Raw genomic sequence first — 18,266 nt, 5'->3', positions numbered from 1 at the left:
TTCACCTTATTAGAGATTTATCAAAACATGTGATTAAAATTAGGGGGAAAAACAACCCAAAAAACCGGTCAACGTCCTCAGCTCAAGTCCAAACAGTCGCTCATTTCTTCGCTTCTCCTGAAAGTGGGTTCTTTATTCATGCGCCTCCTTCAAAATCTAAATCATAGCGATTGTTTTTCACGTCCGGGGCGCCTCAGCTGATGTGGACGTGACAAGTGTAGCCTCCGAATGCAGACATAGTAGGAGCACTTTTACTCTGCACATGTCACTCCCTTTTACCGGGCTGACCTGAAACCCACGTCACAAACCACAGACACCGAGCACATTTCACATACTTTATGACCACAGTCTCTGGCATTTATTTACACGCGCCATCACAAACCTGCGCAGACCAGAGAGAAAGCCCACGGTGCGGAAATGAATGATAGAAGGACGTGAGAGATAAAGGACGGGTTGCGCCATGGAAAACGGCAGCATCCTCCTCGGTCTGCTGCGTGGATTGTTTGGTCCCGTCGTGCGCGAACGCGGCGCTGCTTTGACTTGGAATGTGCGTATCGGGCGAATGTAGCGGCTAAACACGCATGCTAACGCGACACAGTGGTCAATCTGCGCACGTTGGGCACAACACAATCAAACTAGGAGACATTATGCGCGTTAAAGTCAAGACTTACTGAGTTAGAGACAGGTGAAGATCAGAGCAAAGTAAGGCTGAGCGGATGACTTCTCCAGCAGAACAGCGCCGCACGCGAAGCGATTTTTGTTTTCACTTAGGAAAACACAGGCAAATGTTGTAATGTATATTGTCCCACTAAAACTATAGTATTTATTATAATAAAATGTAATTTTGTTGCATTTTTTCCTCAAATAAACTATAGCCAAGCCAACTACTGGCACCAGGCGATGGAGGAAAGTTCAGCCAATCATCGAGTAGATCTGTGTGACGTAACTCAAAGCAACCAATAGTATTTGGCTACGTTCGATATGCGTCTGACACTTCCTGGTTTAAAGAATTGAGAGAAAAAAGAAAAACAAGAATTGTGAAAACTGCTTTAGTGGGAAATAAATATTGCTAAAATGTTGTATTGTTCAAGTTTTAACTATTGCTGCAACAAATATGTACGTAAATATGTATGCTATGTACAAGTGTGACGTATTTTCCCTCAGAGAGAGCCATTAACGCCATGGATTTCTGTGGGTCAAGCTGACATTTCAACAAATTGTACAACAACCGTGCAATAAGTCAGTCTTTTTTCCCTAAAGTCTTTATTCAAATGTGAAATACAACGCCCAGTGTTTGGAGAGGTGGTTATATTAACTACATACAATATATTTGAAACATATTACCTTGAACACTATAATATCAAACCTGAAATGTAACTTGAATGTGAACTATAGTCAGGTTTATACTAAAGACACATTACCACCACAGTAAATCACACAGGAGTGCACACATAAAAGTTATGTATTGGTGTGAAGGTCACAGTCGTGCCTCTGGGGCTTTATTGTCTAGTCATACACCCAGGAACTCCAGAGCGGTATCTCTTTCTTCAATCAGTTCTTTTGCAGTGGCGTCCATCTTTGCCCGAGAAAAGTCATTGATGACCAGGCCATCGGCAATATTCCAGGTCTTATCCTATGTTCAGAACAATATGTTGGTTATCTCATTATAAAAAATATGTCAGCATTTGTATAAAGAAAAATACATGGATTCCGTCAAGATTAATCCCTAAAACAATTTTTTTGTGAATTTACCATCAGCTTTTAAAAGAGAATGGTCAAAACCCAACTAATGCTCATTTTGGTGTCAGCCGATCCCTCCAGATACCAGATTTACAAAGAAACTCTAGGCGGGATTTATATTCTGATTTCCTCTGTGCAGAATTTGTTTTTACTTAAATTAGAGTAAACCAGACATCAGAGTCAAAAACTACTGAGTCTCAACTTCAAAAAGGCTCCAGCCAATTGTTTTTGCATCTTCAGTTTTAAATGGGGGTCTTTTTTAAGGCGCTTTGGGAAAAATTGGCCCTAAGCTTAAAGTAAAATGTATAATCTTACCTTAATGTGGACAGGGAATGAGTAGACAAGATCATCTGGAATGCCATAAGAATTTCCAGTGGAGTAAATACCCATTGATGTAAACTCGCCCTAAATTAAGAAATGTATGTTTATCAATTAACTTAAACAATATACCACAATATGAGGCCCTTTGAAACTGAGGATTGACCTGAGGAGTCCCGGACCACAGCTCCCTCATGTGGTCACAAATGGCCTTCGCCGCAGACATGGCACTGGAGAGCTTCCTGGCTTTGATGACAGCGCCACCTCTCTGCTGCACAGTCTGCAATACGGCATGACAAAATACTGTGGTCAATAATAATTTCATAAGTTAGGGGTTTCTTTAACGTCATAAAAGTTAAAGGCAACAGTTCAGACCATTATATAAATTAACTTACAGTGATAAAATCTCCTTTGAGCCAGGCATCATCCTTCACTGCATCAAAACAAGGAGTCTCACTCCCAGACTTGTTGACAACACAATGGTGCACATCGGGGTATTGGGTAGAAGAATGGTTTCCCCAGATGATCACATTTTTCACCTGAGAGGCTGGAACTCCACACCGCATTGCCACCTATGTACATGTAGAGGGAAATATATTGAAAAAAGGATAATGGAGCAAGTGTTGTTTTACAACTCTGGATCTCCAACAAAAGCAATGCCAAAATATCCACAAATGTAAGTTTTTGTATAAATACATGGTCTGGTCAGAATACAGGGAAACGGGCTTAAATGTACTGCCATAGCAGTGTTGGTTTGTGCTTGTTGTTCCCTATTGTTAGATTGCTGGTATGTCTTTTAAATTTTCTAATTGGTAATTATAACAATGACTTGGTTGATTTCAGGACGTCATTTTGCTACATATGGTGATAGTATTTGAATACTGATAACTGGCATTCAATAGCACCACTTGTGTGGGAGATGTTTGCAGTCATGCCTCATATACAGGTAATGAAAGAAGCGAGCAATACCGTAACATTGTTTAATTTTCCACTTTTTCCATTTGTTCCCAAAATTTAAAAAAGCAAATAAATAAATAAAATTCAATATTGAAATTCAGCCTCGGAGCGTTGTTTCTTTATTTAATTTACCTTTATTTGTTTTTGCGCAACGCAGAGAGCTTGCTTTCTTCCCCGGGTTGCCCGGAATAAAAGCCAGACTAAAGCCAGACTAAAGACAGACTAAAGCCAGGTCCAAAACCCAGGTCCAAAACCCAGAGGCGCAGAGTGCAGAATACAGCACACATCTCTGCCTTTAAACCCGAATTGTGATCCATAAATGAGGGCAGCAGAGCCACAGGAGCAGATGATCCCGAAGCGCACATCCCCAGACTGCTGCAATGACCCGCATTAGTCCCGGTGCCAGGTCTCTGAGCCCCCAGTGATGGTTGTCACACAGTTACAGGCAGAGATGTGTGCGTGGACTTCTTGTGCGTGACCGTGTGGCACTTGCCCTGCCGCGAGCTCAGTTTCAGTTCCCCAGTGATTGGAGTGCATGTCCTCAAGATGGGCTTGTCCCAATCTAACCAGACTAAACCAAGACCAGGTCCAGGACAACAAGGACTGTATGAGTCGTGTGAAGCAAAGCCCCACGTGTTACTCACAGCTGGACACCATAGTGCTCGGTGCTGCGTGGACCAGAGCCGAAAGCCTGTATGTGCAGATCCTCTTGTGTTGTGCCGTCAGTCTGTGCCAGTTTGACGCAGACTGGGACAACAATTTTTGATGAATGTGATGTGACTGGGGATTTATCCAGTTTCCCAAATAGAAAACCCTCTCTAAGCTGAGCACATGCAAGTCTGCATGTCTAGTCTGGCCCAGACCAGCCCAGACCGTGTTCAGCAAAGAGCTTTAAGTGCGTAACAGCGCCGTTTACGTGAGTGGGAGTAAAAATACCCACGTATTCATTATTCTTTAAACTTATAATTTGTGTTATTTATGCCCATGAAGGTTGCTTCATTACGATTACGACGTCCATATGGAGAGAGTAACACGACTCCAGTGCACTAGCTTTGAAGTTTATTAGTTATGATTCTGGACATGCACCAGACCACACCCTCAAGTTGCTTTACTCCACCTCATATTTTGGCATAAATCATATCTCTTGTAGTATTCCACACCCTGCGCTGTCAGCAATTGCACAATATGTGACGGAAATGACGGAAACGAAACCAGGTAAATTAAAATGCACACACACCTGAGAGCGAGCCCTGTTGTGGTCCAAACGGGTGAGACAGGAGAAGTTCTGTTTGGGGATTGAGGGAGCAGACTTGGCTGCAATGAGACAGTTTGTGTTGGCAGGATTTCCCACAACCAGTACCTAACAAAGAAGGTCAAATATACATTTTAAAACACACATACTAAAAATACTGAATACTAATAACGAATAATGAATAAAAACAGTTCATTCAAAACATTTTGGAAAATAACATTATATTTCACCTTTACAGTCTTCTTGGCATACTTGTCCAGTGCAGTTCCTTGGCTCTTAAAAATGGCCACATTAGCCTTGAGCAAGTCTTTCCTTTCCATCCCCTCTCTTCTCGGCATGGAGCCAACCAAGATGGCAGCATCCAAGTCCTTGAAGGCCACCTCTTCCTTATCAGTTGCAACGATTTCTTTCAGGAAAAAACAATTAGGATTTAAAAGACAATACATTTCCAGTTACTTGTCAATGATTGTTTTCAATAATTTGTGATAGAAACATGACAGGTAACAATAGGCGCGTGTGTGTTCATCTGCGCCTCGCCTGAATGATCGACGGAGGCGGAGCTAAAAGTCTGCTGTAAAGACGAACAACAACTTGATGAACAAGTGGTTGAAATTGGGCTTTCCACGCACTAATCCAATGCATAAAACTTCATGAAATCGTGAACAGGCCACCCAGGGAAGATGATCATGAGCGTCGGAGGTCAGGTATCAGAAAAAGGTAGGAGGAAAAACTGACAGTTCAATGCTTAAGCCTAGGTGAAAAAGGATCAAACCATTGCCTTGTAAATAAATAAATTATAACGCATTACAACGCATGGGAGTCGCGGCAGCTGGTCGATTCGGTTTGGATTCCAGAGGTTTCGACTCCTGACATCAGAGAAAGTTGGGGTAAAGTCAAACGCAAACCTTCCCGGGGTGCAGGGAAGGATCTGTGCAGGTCTTGCTTATCCCGAACGCGCCTAATGCTACTATAAAAAGGTAGTTGTGTTGCATTCTGGTTCTTACTTTTGACACATGATTTTGGTCATAAAGGAGAAGCATTATATTGGTTACTCACCACAATGATATAAGTTTAATACATTATTTGTTCCACTGAGTGAATTGTGCACAGGAACAAAATAATATGGGGTTTTAGGAATCAATGCATATACAGTATATATAATAATATATATAATATATATAATATACAGTATAACAAACTTGATGCAAAGTGAGACTATAACTATTACCTTTCAGAAGAGGAAGGGCACAGTCCTGTAACTCCATGACAACACCTTCAAGGACCGGTATCATGGGTGTTATGTCCAGAAGGACCAGAGCAATTGGCTGTAAAATGTAGCATGCAGTTTTATGACTCGCAATCCAACTATAAATTATGCAAAAATAAAACAAAACATCAAAGCCAATCAGCTTAATAATTGAATAGTGAAGACTTAGCCAGGCCAGATGCTGTGATCCAAACTGATCAAGTCATTTTAACCTTGGCACAGGACACTAGAACTACATGACACTAGCTTCAAGGGCACATGCGGCAAGACTTGATTTTTAATTAACCATAATGGAAGTTTTAGGATATGTTTAGCTTGAACAAAAGTTTAAGTTGTTTGGTGGATATAACTGCACAAATGTCCTATTATATGACATATACAGAGGTTATTTATGTGTGTTCTTTACCTGCTCTTTACCAAATACATCTCCCTTGGCAATGCCGAACAACAAGGAATATGCAATCTGTCCAGCAGCACCAGTAACCAAGACTCTGATGGGGTCAGCCTGAAACAGTGTTCAAAAATAGAGCGTTTTAACATATAAAGTACGACAACTGTGGTGACCCTAGTCTATTCTAGTCAATGGGACATGCCAAGGACACAACAAAAATAGACCCCAGTGAGTAGCCTACGTTTGATTACATAAGACAACTTAAGAGAGGAGCCGTACTTTATCTTAAACTATATAAATAACCACAGCTTTAGTGGAATATGACAAACGTTGTGAACATTTCAAATGATTGAACCATTTTAGGTCATCTTTTTTTTTCAATTTAAAACGTGTAACAGGTGGTCACTATGTAGCTTAATACTTTGAACATTTATCTATGTTTTAGATAGTTAGAACGCTTTAACTAACAAAGCAACTAACAACACGAAGTCCTTTACAGTTTGACTTACCATGTTCACAAACTGCTCTTGTCCTATGTCAGTTGAAACAGGACTGCCTCTTTTCACTCGTCCAACTTGTTCCACCGTTTTGCGACACTTTTCCGTATTTGACGGCAGGTGGTGAATTCGGGTAGTTGTAGTTCTTTAATTACACACGTTTTTTTACGTAGAAAACAATGAATAAATCCTTTTTTTCAAAATGTTACTTGTAGGAGATTGTAGTGCGGGCATCACTGGGCGTGAACATAAAAGCGTGCGTGTTTACAAGCCCCCGGTATGCGGACCATGGATGCGGACGTGAGTATCGTTGTTAGCAGCCATATTATTAGCAGCAGTTAGCTCCGTAGCATTAGTTGCTAGGCGACAACCAGGCAGCTATACCCATGGCTAACGGGCTAAACCAGCTAGCACTACTTCTATAGTACTGTCGTTGTCACCCAACTGTAAAGTTTATTTTGTCTTTAAAAGCGTTTGTTCAAATACTATGCTATGGACAGTGAGATTTCCATTGGGCATTTATTCTGTTTGGTCTGATCTATTCTATCCATTTATTTTTCAGTAATAACGTTAGTCTGCCACACTTAGGACAGAAGGATCATTTTAAGGTAAGCATACAAGTTCTCAGTTTCAGGCTTCTATTTAAATATATAAATGACAAATGCACACCGACATTGACAACAATCTCATCCATTGTCTGCAAATATCGACGATATAAAATGTCGGGTTTATAACTGTTGCCAGAGGTTGATATAAAGTAAGAATAGTCATGATGCATGATTTATTCCCTCATTCCCAATTAAGCACTGATGATCGTGTTACAAGTGACGTATTGTAGTAACTTTATGAATAATAATAAATCAAATTCTATTCTATTCTATTATTTATCATAAGAATAAGAATAAGATAGCCTTTAATGTCCATACATGGGGAAATTTCGGTGTTACAACGCAGTAGATACAGGGGGAAAGGACAGATAACTTATAGGAAGTTTAAAAAAACTCTTAATAGAAGAACTCTTATAAACAGAAACAAATGTCTGTTATTATGTCTTTCATTTGTATTTTGAATTGCATGTTGATGAGGTAGACGGCCCAAATGTGGTGTTCCTGGCACTGCTTCTCTGATCTCTCCTCCGATTACATTTTTTCCGGCCTCAGAGTGTCAGTAAAGGTCAAAGATTCCTCTCTGTACTTTACATATTCAGCGTAATATAATACATTATAAATATTACTTACTGTGTGATCACTCAAAGTATCACAATTACTATTTTAAACCACCAGACACGTTTTATTTATTTAATTAAGTTAAGTTGCAGCCTTTCTAAATCACACTGGCCAGTTTAACAACATTTTGTGGAAGAAGAAAGCATTGTCATCTTCAGTTTTCACAGTAACCGCACTGCACCTTTTGTCTTTATTGTTTCATACAGTATTTTTTTGTATCTAAAATGAAATTTCCACACACATTTGATCATTTGACCTTGACTTTTATGTTGTTGGTGTCTTCGTCTCACCCCATCACGTTTGACATGTGGGGATTAGCTGTTGTTAGTTGTTAAAAGGAAATCCTTTTGAAAACATGAAACAGCACCAGTACATGATAATATCTGGAGCCCTTGTGCCATGGTGGCTGGAAGTATTCTGTGTGTGTTGTAAAAACAGTTCACTGCGTGACCCTGTCCACCCAGAGCCTCACTGATTCAGGCCCGGGGTGAACTGACACATAGCACATTTAGGATTATGGGCTTTTAATATTTGTTAATATATTATACATTATGCTTATTATTGTAAAATATCAGCAAATACAAAAATTATAGACTGAAGGAAGCACCTTTTTTCCTCCAAGTTACTTACGTCTATCAGTAATATGCAAATGTTGTGCTGCCTGAAGAGAACTTGTATTGTATCATATTATTGTTTATATAAATACATTTTTGTTAATAAGCAATTGATAAAAGATAATTTTCACCAATAACACTGGTGGTCTGGTTCAAATGTACAAGCTGGTCAATAAGCTCTGTTTGGAATATCTTCAAATTCCAAGTTCAATAGAAATGTCTTCAATAAAGATCCCCCAACTCACATCCCATCGTATAAACACTCATCTAAAATGTAAAGCTCTTTTGCATCATTTGATCAATCAATAGTCACTTCAACACTAAAATGGGATCCAAATCTCTCACTCCTGAGCACTGGCAACAAATTTGTATTCACAAATGTTCAATTATAAAACCTCCAACCTCCAACTAATTCAATACAAGGTACTTCATAGATGTCACTTCACTGCATATCAGACACTTGTTGAAACTGCAAAACAAACAGATACATACACTCACACTCTGTGGCCCTGCACTCCAATAAACAGTTTTGGATCAAACCGATATTCTCCACATACTTTGGCTGCCACATCCCAGCTTCCCCTCCCCTCTGTCTTCTGGGAGATCTATTAAGCTTCAATAAACCCCCAAACTAAAATTATATTCATTACGCTTGCTATTTCCAAATAAACCCTCACTGTAAAGTATATAAAACCCATCTTTTACTAACTGGGCATCGTTTATTAGATTCCTAAATCCATCATAATTTAATTTGCATCAACCTCCTTAGAGACCTTAATTTTAATCTACATAGATAAAATATCCATGTTATGTTTGGAGACTATTTATAGTTTAGTTTACTATTGTGACTATTATTATTTCTATTCTTAGTAACTGAGGCTACTTGTGTGATTTGTCTATATATTAGATAAATAAAATACATTGTAAATATGCAAATATTGTATAATAATTGTACACTGGTCACATTGGCGAATGACACAAATAAAAAAGATGGAGAGAAAACATTACAACCTTTTAATTATTTATTGAATTAAAATCAATATCACAAGATGCAGCATTGATATGTCACCATGACCATTTCTTTTTTACTTTTTGTTGCTTATTTAGAGAAAGAACTTTATGTTTATTCAATGCATAGTCACTGTTTTGATGATTACATTTGTTGTATTTTATAAATGGTAGGTATATGCATTTAGTGGTTCAACAAAAAATATTGTTGTAAATATGCATTTGTACATTTTAAACAATTATATATTGTAGAATATAATTTGCAATATTTTGATTATCGTATGCCTCATCATGATATTATTGTTTTGTGTATCCCAACAAATTCTATACATTTAAAGACACATTTCTTTTGGATTGTCAAAACAGCGAGATAGAAAACAGAACTCAAGATATTAATTTTGACCAATATCTTCCACTCCTAATTCATTTTATGTGTGTTGCACAGTCTGAGCGGCAGGTGTTGATAAGTCCCCAGTTTCATGATTGTGGCTGGCTGACCTTTTCTCTTGTCCTTTGTCCACTCGACCTCTTCCATTTCATGCTCTCATTCTATCGCACTCTCTCCTCCTCCCTGCTTCTGGTCTTCTTCTGCCCTTGTCCCTGCAGACTGCACCTGAGTGACCCTTTTACATGGGCAACAGTAGGAGAGATAACTGAGCGCAGCCGCCAGCCTCTGTATCTCCATCTCATCTCCGCCGCTCGACCATATAGTCCACGACCAGGTAAGATATTTGCACACAGCTACAGACACAGACAGAAATGCACATGGACATGGCAAATAATTCAACCCAAATCTCCCGGCTTAATGTACTGATTTAGTGTTTCTTTACTCTTTAAGGAAGAGGGCCACATTATTCAATTATTATTGCTTAAAGTTTCTGGTAATAACAAAGCCATCCACAAGGTGTCAGTGTGAGACTTTCTGTGCCATAAAACAGACACTTGTATAGAGAGGAATTGGATTGATAGAATTTAAAGCTTGATGATTATCTTTTACATATATACACTTTATTGAAAACATTTTGAACGTCAGCTTGTTAAAGATGTTTGAAAGGGGCTAGAAAACACATTACCAGGGATAAATATATACTCACAAATAAAATAGCATACAACAGAATATTGTTTCACAATGCTATACATAATTCTATTTGTAAATTTCAAAGTTTTCATTTACTATTTTGGGTAAATTTCTGGTCAAGATGGTTAAGGGTTTTATGTAGTCTTAGATTTGCCAACACGTGAACAAACACTTCAGTTAAAGCTCATATCCCAGTTTAATCGCTGGCTCTCCCTCCCTGTGTGTTTATGTAAGGAAATGATCTGTGAAGAGGATTTGCTCAATCAAACTTCATATTAAGACAAAAACATTTTTAAAAGGTTGATGGAACTGTGTCTCCATTTCCTCCACATGTCATCTCTCAGCAAGATCTTTATCTCAAGCATTAATATGAAATTTCCCCATGTGGGACAATAAAGGAATATCTTATCTTATCTTATCTTAATATGAGAAGTCTTGACTTGTTCTAGAAACGGGGCGTGTTCTAGACTCAAGGGGGCAGCAAATTACCACATGTCAACTACTTTTACTGTTGTGAAGCTGTTTTCTCTGTGACGTGAACAAACAATGACCAAAATTGTCTCCATAACTATTTTCTGCATCCAAAACTCTCGCAGTGGGTGACAGAGAGGGACCACATGTTTTAATCATTCTAGCTTTAGTTTTTTTTTTTTTTTTTGCATATCTGGCCTTTTAAACACTCCCTCCATGTCCCACTGCACCCAACCTGTTTCCACCACCTTTTCATCAACCTGAAAACCCAAATCCCTCCAACTGGACCACTAGTGCTACCTTGCTGTGGATGCTGGCGGTCACACCCCTCTGCACCACCATAATGGGCCGCAGCTCAAATGGGGCCACATCACCGTCAGCATTCCTGGTCCTTCCAAGAGGCCGGTAGCCTGCAGGTTACCAGCCACGCTGCTTGTCCCTGTTTGTCCGCTCTCACTAAAAGGAAAGAATGTTTTCCCCCACAACACGGCTGTGTGGGGATTAAGACCCATTTTGAGTGGCCCCGGGTCGTGCAGCAGATGTTAGCCAGGATAGTGCTTGTTGCCGTGCCGACGGTGAACCTACGGGATTGGCCTGCCCAGACGACGTTAAGCTTGTGTACATGTATAGAAGGGTATTTGGAAGTGTTATGAGGGTCCGAAACACATTAAAGTGGAAAGTGGTGGGAAATTTGGCACAGTGGTCGAACTGATTGTCTCGGGAGTCAGTCAAAGCATTTGCAAACACACCTGTAAGAGCCATGCTTTTTGCCCCTTTAGACTGAGGTGGTCTCTTCAGTTCAGGTGCAATCTAAAAAGCAACATGACGTGCTGCATTTTAAAATCAACAATAGCAATGTATTTCTGAGTCAAGTGTGTTATAAGGATTTCTTTCCTTAGTTGGTCCTGTACTTTGCTTTCTTCGGGTTTTCAGTTTTTCTTTATTATTTATTCACTATTGATTGATGAATAATGACTATGCTTAGAAAAGCTACCGATTAGTTAGTTATTCTGTTTGATGTGAATTTTAACTTCATGGTTGACTTTGTATGAACTTTACACATGTGTTTTTGTTTGTTTGATGTAAAAGCTGAGTTGTTTTTTTCTGTCCGTCACTCAGGTCTGTGGAATTAACTTACAGACAGTGGAATCAGGGCCGTGCACTCTGTTGTCTCTGGATGTAGTTGAGTTGGTCTTCTGGCGTTGCCCAATTGTCATTCAGAGTAAGTGGAAAAGGAAACTTCTTGAGGGCAAAGGACGTGTGCAACAGTGGAATAAGCAATATGTCATTGAGTGAGTCCTAGTTGACTGTGCAGTGGTTGTCGTGACATGCAGGACTTGAACCATGTTCTTAAACCATACACTTTCACAGAAAGAATAATTGAAAATGACAATTATCAGAAGAAAAATGCATCAGTACCTGTGTCCAAATGGCTTTACAAAATAAAACGCACAAAAGCCCAGAACTAAGTGTTACAACATGAATAACACAAACACAAAGTCATATCACCTTCACCTTTTTTCAGCAACAAAAGTTAGTTTGAAAGTGTGAAGGCACCGCAGCTTGACTTGACCATAAAAAGCCTTTGACCCTGGTGATGAACTGTGATAGACATGTGCCAAGCAGGGAACAAGCGCTGAGGCGACATGATAGAAAGGATTCTTCTGTCCTCCTCTGAGAGGAGGCGACTGCAGCAGGAGCGAGTGGGAGATATGACACCAGTGAGGTCAGACTCCAGATTACAATCCCCTTGGTCCGAGTGGCACAGACGTCCAGTGGCTGTGTGCCATGTCAAACTGTCAGAGAGTGGCCCGCCGAGATGTGTCACAGGTGTCACGGCCTTAGCCCAGAGGTGACGGACAGCGCGTGTGTGAGTTTGTGACAGCCACATAAGACCACTGAGGAGACTAGAGGACGTACATCTGACCTCTGCTCTGCCAAGCCCATCTTTCTCTGTGCCTCTGACAACAACTTCACCAAACCTCCTTTTGACAGGCATGAATGTGTGTTAGTGTGTAAAGCTAGCTCAAGTTAGCTCAAAATAGTATTATGTTGATTCAAAAGACTATAGAGGTGCTGTTTCCAATATTATATTATTTATGCTCCTGAATCCACCATAACACGGTGTGTTTTGATCAACAATAGCCTGAGGATTGCATGTCGTTTTTTTTAATACAAATAGCATGTAATTGCTCAGTTTGTTCTTCTTTTAAATAACATATGTCAGTCTTCGATGCGTTTGCTGGTCATGTGTGCTGCTGTTCACAAGGTGAGGGACATTCAACATGAAACCGCTTAAGAGACAAAACTGTGAAAACACAAACAAAGCCGCAGTGGGTTTGACACATGTCACAGAGGACAGACACCGGAGAGGCCCCCAGTCCCCATGAAGGGCTTTGAAGTCAGACAGCAATTGCGCTGCTAGTTTTGGAGTATTGCCTTTCCTGCCCTTGGGCATAGCTGCAGGGCAGATGCACTTTGCTTTTGGTAAAACACTGTCAAGGATTAGACCTATTAGCTGAACAGGAATACAGCACAGCAGAGGTGGCTTTAGCTCTCGGTTATTGCTTAGAGTCTCACACTGACGGATTGCTGTAACATTTAGTGAGCACAGTTTGGCCCGTGTAAAGCCTTTTTCTGGCTGATTAAGACCTGATGAGCATAATCGTCCAAACCTCTCAAGTGTCCCTTCAGTCCCAGTCATTATGGAGCTGTTTGTGTTTCTGCTCCAGGCGCTGGGTAAATACCTTTGCAGCAGCAGCAGGTTCCCCCCTCTTCCCTCTTCTTTCCTCCATTACCTCCTCTAATGACGTTTACACATGTGCTTAGGAGAGCTCTGATCATCTGTCTGTCACTCTGTCCTCCTCACACACTTACACTACCACTGGAGAAGAATGAGCAACACCAACTTGGATATTTCCATCAGTTTTTATAGCTCACCTTCACCTAATAAAAATCATAACGCAGTAAAAAACATTTGAAGTTTATATAGTTTTAAGATGAGATAACAGAGCTGTCATTTGTATCTACCATCATTACCTTTTATTTTTCACACAAAAGGGAAATAAGAAATAAAATAATGAAAATGGACCTATTACAACGAGTGAAAATTATTAAAAACAATCCAAGATGAATAAAGATGTATGCTTAGTGGTGTAAGGGGGGGGGGGGGTTACATTTCTTGGAGACTTTGGTTCCGTACATTTTTGGTTCAAAAAAGACAATAAAAAAAGCTGGAAAATGTATTCGGATACTAGATAGACAAAATTAGGGTTTTGTTCAAATAAATAAGTCCCACTTAAGTGGAATCAGAAAGAAAATACACTCGCCTTGTAACAAAACGTCCGGTGATGCCCATCAGGCAACAAACTACTAAAACATAAGAAAATAGGCTATATTTCTATAGCTTGTGCCATGTCAGCTTGTTTGGATGAACTCCCTTCTTCCAAATTACATTAATAAAATGTAGCCTGTAAACCAGTCATTTGCTCATTGATAAACTACTGTAAAACATTATAACGTGTGCCAAGTGTTTATTGTTGTTTAATATTCTAGACCATTGCTGATAATGTTTTGGTTTGTATTTTTGGTTTAGTACTTTATGGAGTGTATGTCAAATGTAAAGCCAGTAGAGCTATATCACTGTGGGTTTGACCTGGAAATGACTTTGAGTCGGACCAAACGATTTCTACCTGGAAGCACTTTCCGTACATCTTAGCTTTCACAACTTGTATTGCTTTTGATAACATTCTTTGCATTTTCTCAGTTTTGACTGGTCTTCTCTGGACACCTAAACTTTTCAACTCCTCACCTCTGCATGCCCTTTGGAGTTTGAATAGTACTTTAAGTGATCTCCCTGTTACTCTCACACACACACACACACACACATGCACACACATGCATCAGTGCACACCGCTGAGCACAAATACACATTCTCTGACACGCATACTCACATCACTCCTCAAAGAGACTTGCCCAGCAGCCATGTCACCACAGCTTTATTTTACTACTGATTGACATGCCTGTAAAACGCCTGTCTCCTCCACACACACACACACACACACACACACACACACACACACACACACACACACGTAGTCTACAGCTGTCACTTCTGTCAGCCGTATTACCTTTACCTTATTTTGTTCTGCTTGGCCGTCATTTCTATTCTTCCTCCCCCAACATGAGAATGGCTCCCTGGGTGACTGTGTTTGAGAGCATGAATGAAAAGGTTTCCGCGTCCTACCTGGCGCCACATTGCCCACCCTCCACCAAAACCCTCTTGTCTTGTAATGGGACGGGTGAAAAGACATACAGTACCTGTCTGTAACTGCATGCGAGTGTGCGCTCCGGGCTCTGTTCCTCTACTTCCACTCTCCAGGTCAAGTTCATAATGCCCGCGGTCCTACACAAAAAGGTGGGAGACTTACAGATAAACTGACATTAAGCTGAGGAAGGAAGACTCTATACGTTTACAAGGACAAGAGCATTAGTGTTGAAGTGTCATTAGCAACACATGAGATTCAACCTGTGACAATAACAGGATTTTACTAATTGTTAACGTAAAACAATAACCGATGTTTCATACTTGCACTTGGGTGGTGTGACATGATTTCAAAATATATTCAAAAAATAATAACATGCATTACATTGTCTGCAACAATTAATCGACTAGTTGGCTATAAAAAATAATTGTATTTAGAAGATTTTAATCTTTATCTGGAGTATACATAGAGACTCTTAAAAATTAAAACCTTCCTATAACAAAGACAGTGGCTTTATTAAATCAACGTATAAAAAAATAATAAACAGTTTCTGAACTTCATCAATGATACACTTAGTTAGTGAATTAGTGAATAATCTCTAGAAGCTTTCAGTTACCACATTTCAACTTTATTTGATTAAAAATGTGTTTAAAATTACAAGAGAGAACAAATTAGAACAAATAACTGCATACTAGTCGACTACTAAAATAATCATTAGTTGCAGAAGTTTGATTTCATTTCATTTCAACAGTTGTTGCATTCACATTTCCTATGTAACTGTATATTTGTGTGTGGTAGTGTGTTTTATCGGGACTAGTTTGCGCTGGTTGCCCTCTCTCCTGCTGCCTTATCTGACGGCTCAGCAGCTGCTTGTTCCCATGATGATTTTCTGTTTTAGATTAACATCACTTTTCTGTTGTTCAACCTGGATGGATTTCCCTGATTTGTGATTCTTTGTTCTGGGGCATTTTTAATTTCATCTTTTGTCCTCTAATTTTCTTCCCCAGGACAATGTTACACCAAGGATGATTCCCTCAAGGGCACAGATAAGATGCTGGAAGTGTGAACATGTAGCGTTTCATATGTATGTAAATGCAGATGTGTACATTTCCCCAGGTATCACAAGGTTAACAGATAGTGTGCAAACTGTATGGGTTTTCCAAGCAGCGTGGTGTAAGGCTGCTGTGGGAGGACGTATCAGCAGTTTGTTATTGGAATGTGCACAACGTAGGACTCGAGTCGAGTGCCTGAATATGTTTACTGAATACATGAATCTACCTGTTCAAGCTATTTGGGATTGAGACTTGGCAGCGGTGAAAAGAGGAAATGACAATATGGAAAAACATTCCGATATGCACCCATATGTAGTATGTAGGTCTCTTTTGTTAGTACTCCGAACGCTGCAATAATGTGCGCATTGGTTTTGTTTGGTTTGTTTTGTGGCCAGACAGGTCAAATGGAGGGAGGAATTGTATGATATAAAAGAAGCGGTCATTCTACAGAATATGACCAAAGTGAGAAGATATTAAATAAATGAGAAATGGACAAATAGACTGACACTTGATGTGTGTGTGGAAGTCGGTGTGTCGGGATGGGAGAGGGCAGAAACGGCCTTGTGTCAGTCACCCTTTGGCAGCTCTTTAACCCTGTAATTTATCACATCACTCCTCTCGCTGTGATGGGACCACTGCACCAGCTGACAGCAGCGCCTCTGGTAGCATATGTGTGGGAGAGACGAGCCAGGGAAAGGTACATGGCTGAATATGGCATATTGGCAATAAAAAGAGAATTCTTAAGACGTCAAACAAAAGCTTGTGAGGCTCATATTACAGTGCAGCACAAAGTGGAGTGGTTTCTGCTGCAAACCAACACATTATTTGTTTATATTAACATGGTTGTTATGCAGCAACATCATTATAGTCACCTAATATTTTAATGTATTCTAGTATTCTTTTGAATAAAGGCCAAACAATGTTCTGGGCAAGTCAGTTCAAGTTTGTCATGAATAGGTTTAGGGAAACGACAAGTTATTAAGAGTTAACTCAACAGGTTTTAGCAGGAGTTCAAACAGCAATACTAAAGCACTACAGTAAAAGTGCTCTGTAAATACTGTTCTGCAAATGTATAAAGCTACAGTGTGTATACAGTAGTTGTATTTGTTCGTGTTGGGTAACTCCTTCCATGTATATATAATTAGAGGTCATGTTTTAGGGTGCGTGAAGTGATGTGAAAGTGTGATGGTGACAGCTAGATTATTCTAATATCCACTCTCATGACTTTGGATTGAAAATTACTGGAGGAAATATTGCTCAGTTTTTCAGTATTTTTCACAAGAATTTCCAAAATCATTCAGCTAGATTGAACCAGAATGATCTGTTGAATTAATGTCAATAAAACATCATTGAAATGTTTTTAAATAAGGTCAATTATTGATAGTTTTAAAAGCCTTATTTACCTGAAGATTATGGCCCAGACACTAAACTGTCCCACAAAGGCACTTTGCGTGGCACACGCTCAGTGCTCACCCAGAGGGCACAGTGTAAAAGAGACACGGAGCAGACAAGGTCGTGCTTCCTGTGGACTGCGTTTGAAAAGGAGTCATATGTTTTCCCTCCTCTGCTTTGATGTTAAAGCAGTCTCTTTACTCGTGCAAAGGCCGGGTACAATAACCTAGACCTCCACTCTTCACCCGGGCCCCCTGTATGTCAGCTCCACACTCCCACAATGCACTGCAGGAGGGAAGGTTACCCACGGCAACCTCAGCCAGGACGCAGTATGGCAGCAGGCCAGGAGCTGCAGTTTTCAGCATATGTGAATCCCTGCATACATTAGGTGTGTGTCAGTAGTTTAGAGCGCTGTGGAAAAGAAGTGAGAATATTATACTCAACAATAAAAGGTATTTTTACACTTGACTAAGTCTTTTGCTCTATTAAAGCAGTGGAGTAAAGTGTCTGTTTGCACAAATTAGCGACACGTGATTTGTCAACATTGTGTTTTAAGTTGTGCAGTTGCCAAGATGAAAGAACATGTGACTTTAGATGTTCTAAAAGCTCCACAGTGTTGCTATGCGTTTTGCACTGATATGTTCAATAAACCTGAACAGAAGATGCTCAGTGTTCATTTGTGCATAGTTCAAAAGAAAACATATATACTACAAAGGGAAGGGATATACAATCAAGCCT

General features: G+C 39.8%; 1 protein-coding gene across 1 annotated transcript; it reads right to left on the bottom strand.

Moving 5' to 3' along the window:
* Nucleotides 1–1,260: 1,260 nt before the first annotated feature.
* Nucleotides 1,261–6,511, bottom strand: mdh1ab (malate dehydrogenase 1Ab, NAD (soluble)). Its single transcript, XM_072436922.1, has 9 exons — nt 6,435–6,511; nt 5,941–6,039; nt 5,496–5,592; nt 4,498–4,673; nt 4,253–4,375; nt 2,454–2,630; nt 2,225–2,338; nt 2,056–2,145; nt 1,261–1,633 (listed from the first exon to the last, which is right to left on the bottom strand). The coding sequence occupies exons 1-9, from the start codon at nt 6,435–6,437 to the stop codon at nt 1,511–1,513; spliced, it is 1,002 nt and encodes a 333-aa protein (XP_072293023.1). The 5' UTR covers nt 6,438–6,511; the 3' UTR covers nt 1,261–1,510.
* Between the last annotated feature and the right edge of the window lie 11,755 nt (nt 6,512–18,266).

This window comes from Eucyclogobius newberryi, unplaced genomic scaffold (genome assembly GCF_026437365.1).
Source record: "Eucyclogobius newberryi isolate DKJ021-1_F unplaced genomic scaffold, fEucNew1.0.hap1 SCAF_8, whole genome shotgun sequence".
Taxonomy (NCBI): domain Eukaryota; kingdom Metazoa; phylum Chordata; class Actinopteri; order Gobiiformes; family Gobiidae; genus Eucyclogobius; species Eucyclogobius newberryi.
The sequence above is the reverse complement of the archived record's forward strand: the minus strand, read 5'-3'. Positions and strand labels throughout refer to the sequence as shown.

Bases quoted from the DNA above. Each gene is read 5' to 3' on its own strand.
- mdh1ab (XM_072436922.1), bottom strand. The intron at 2,339-2,453 runs GTAAGTTAATTT...GCCGTATTGCAG, and splicing joins TCAAAGGAGATTTTATCACT to ACTGTGCAGCAGAGAGGTGG. The intron at 2,146-2,224 runs GTCAATCCTCAG...TTCTTAATTTAG, and splicing joins TGTGGTCCGGGACTCCTCAG to GGCGAGTTTACATCAATGGG.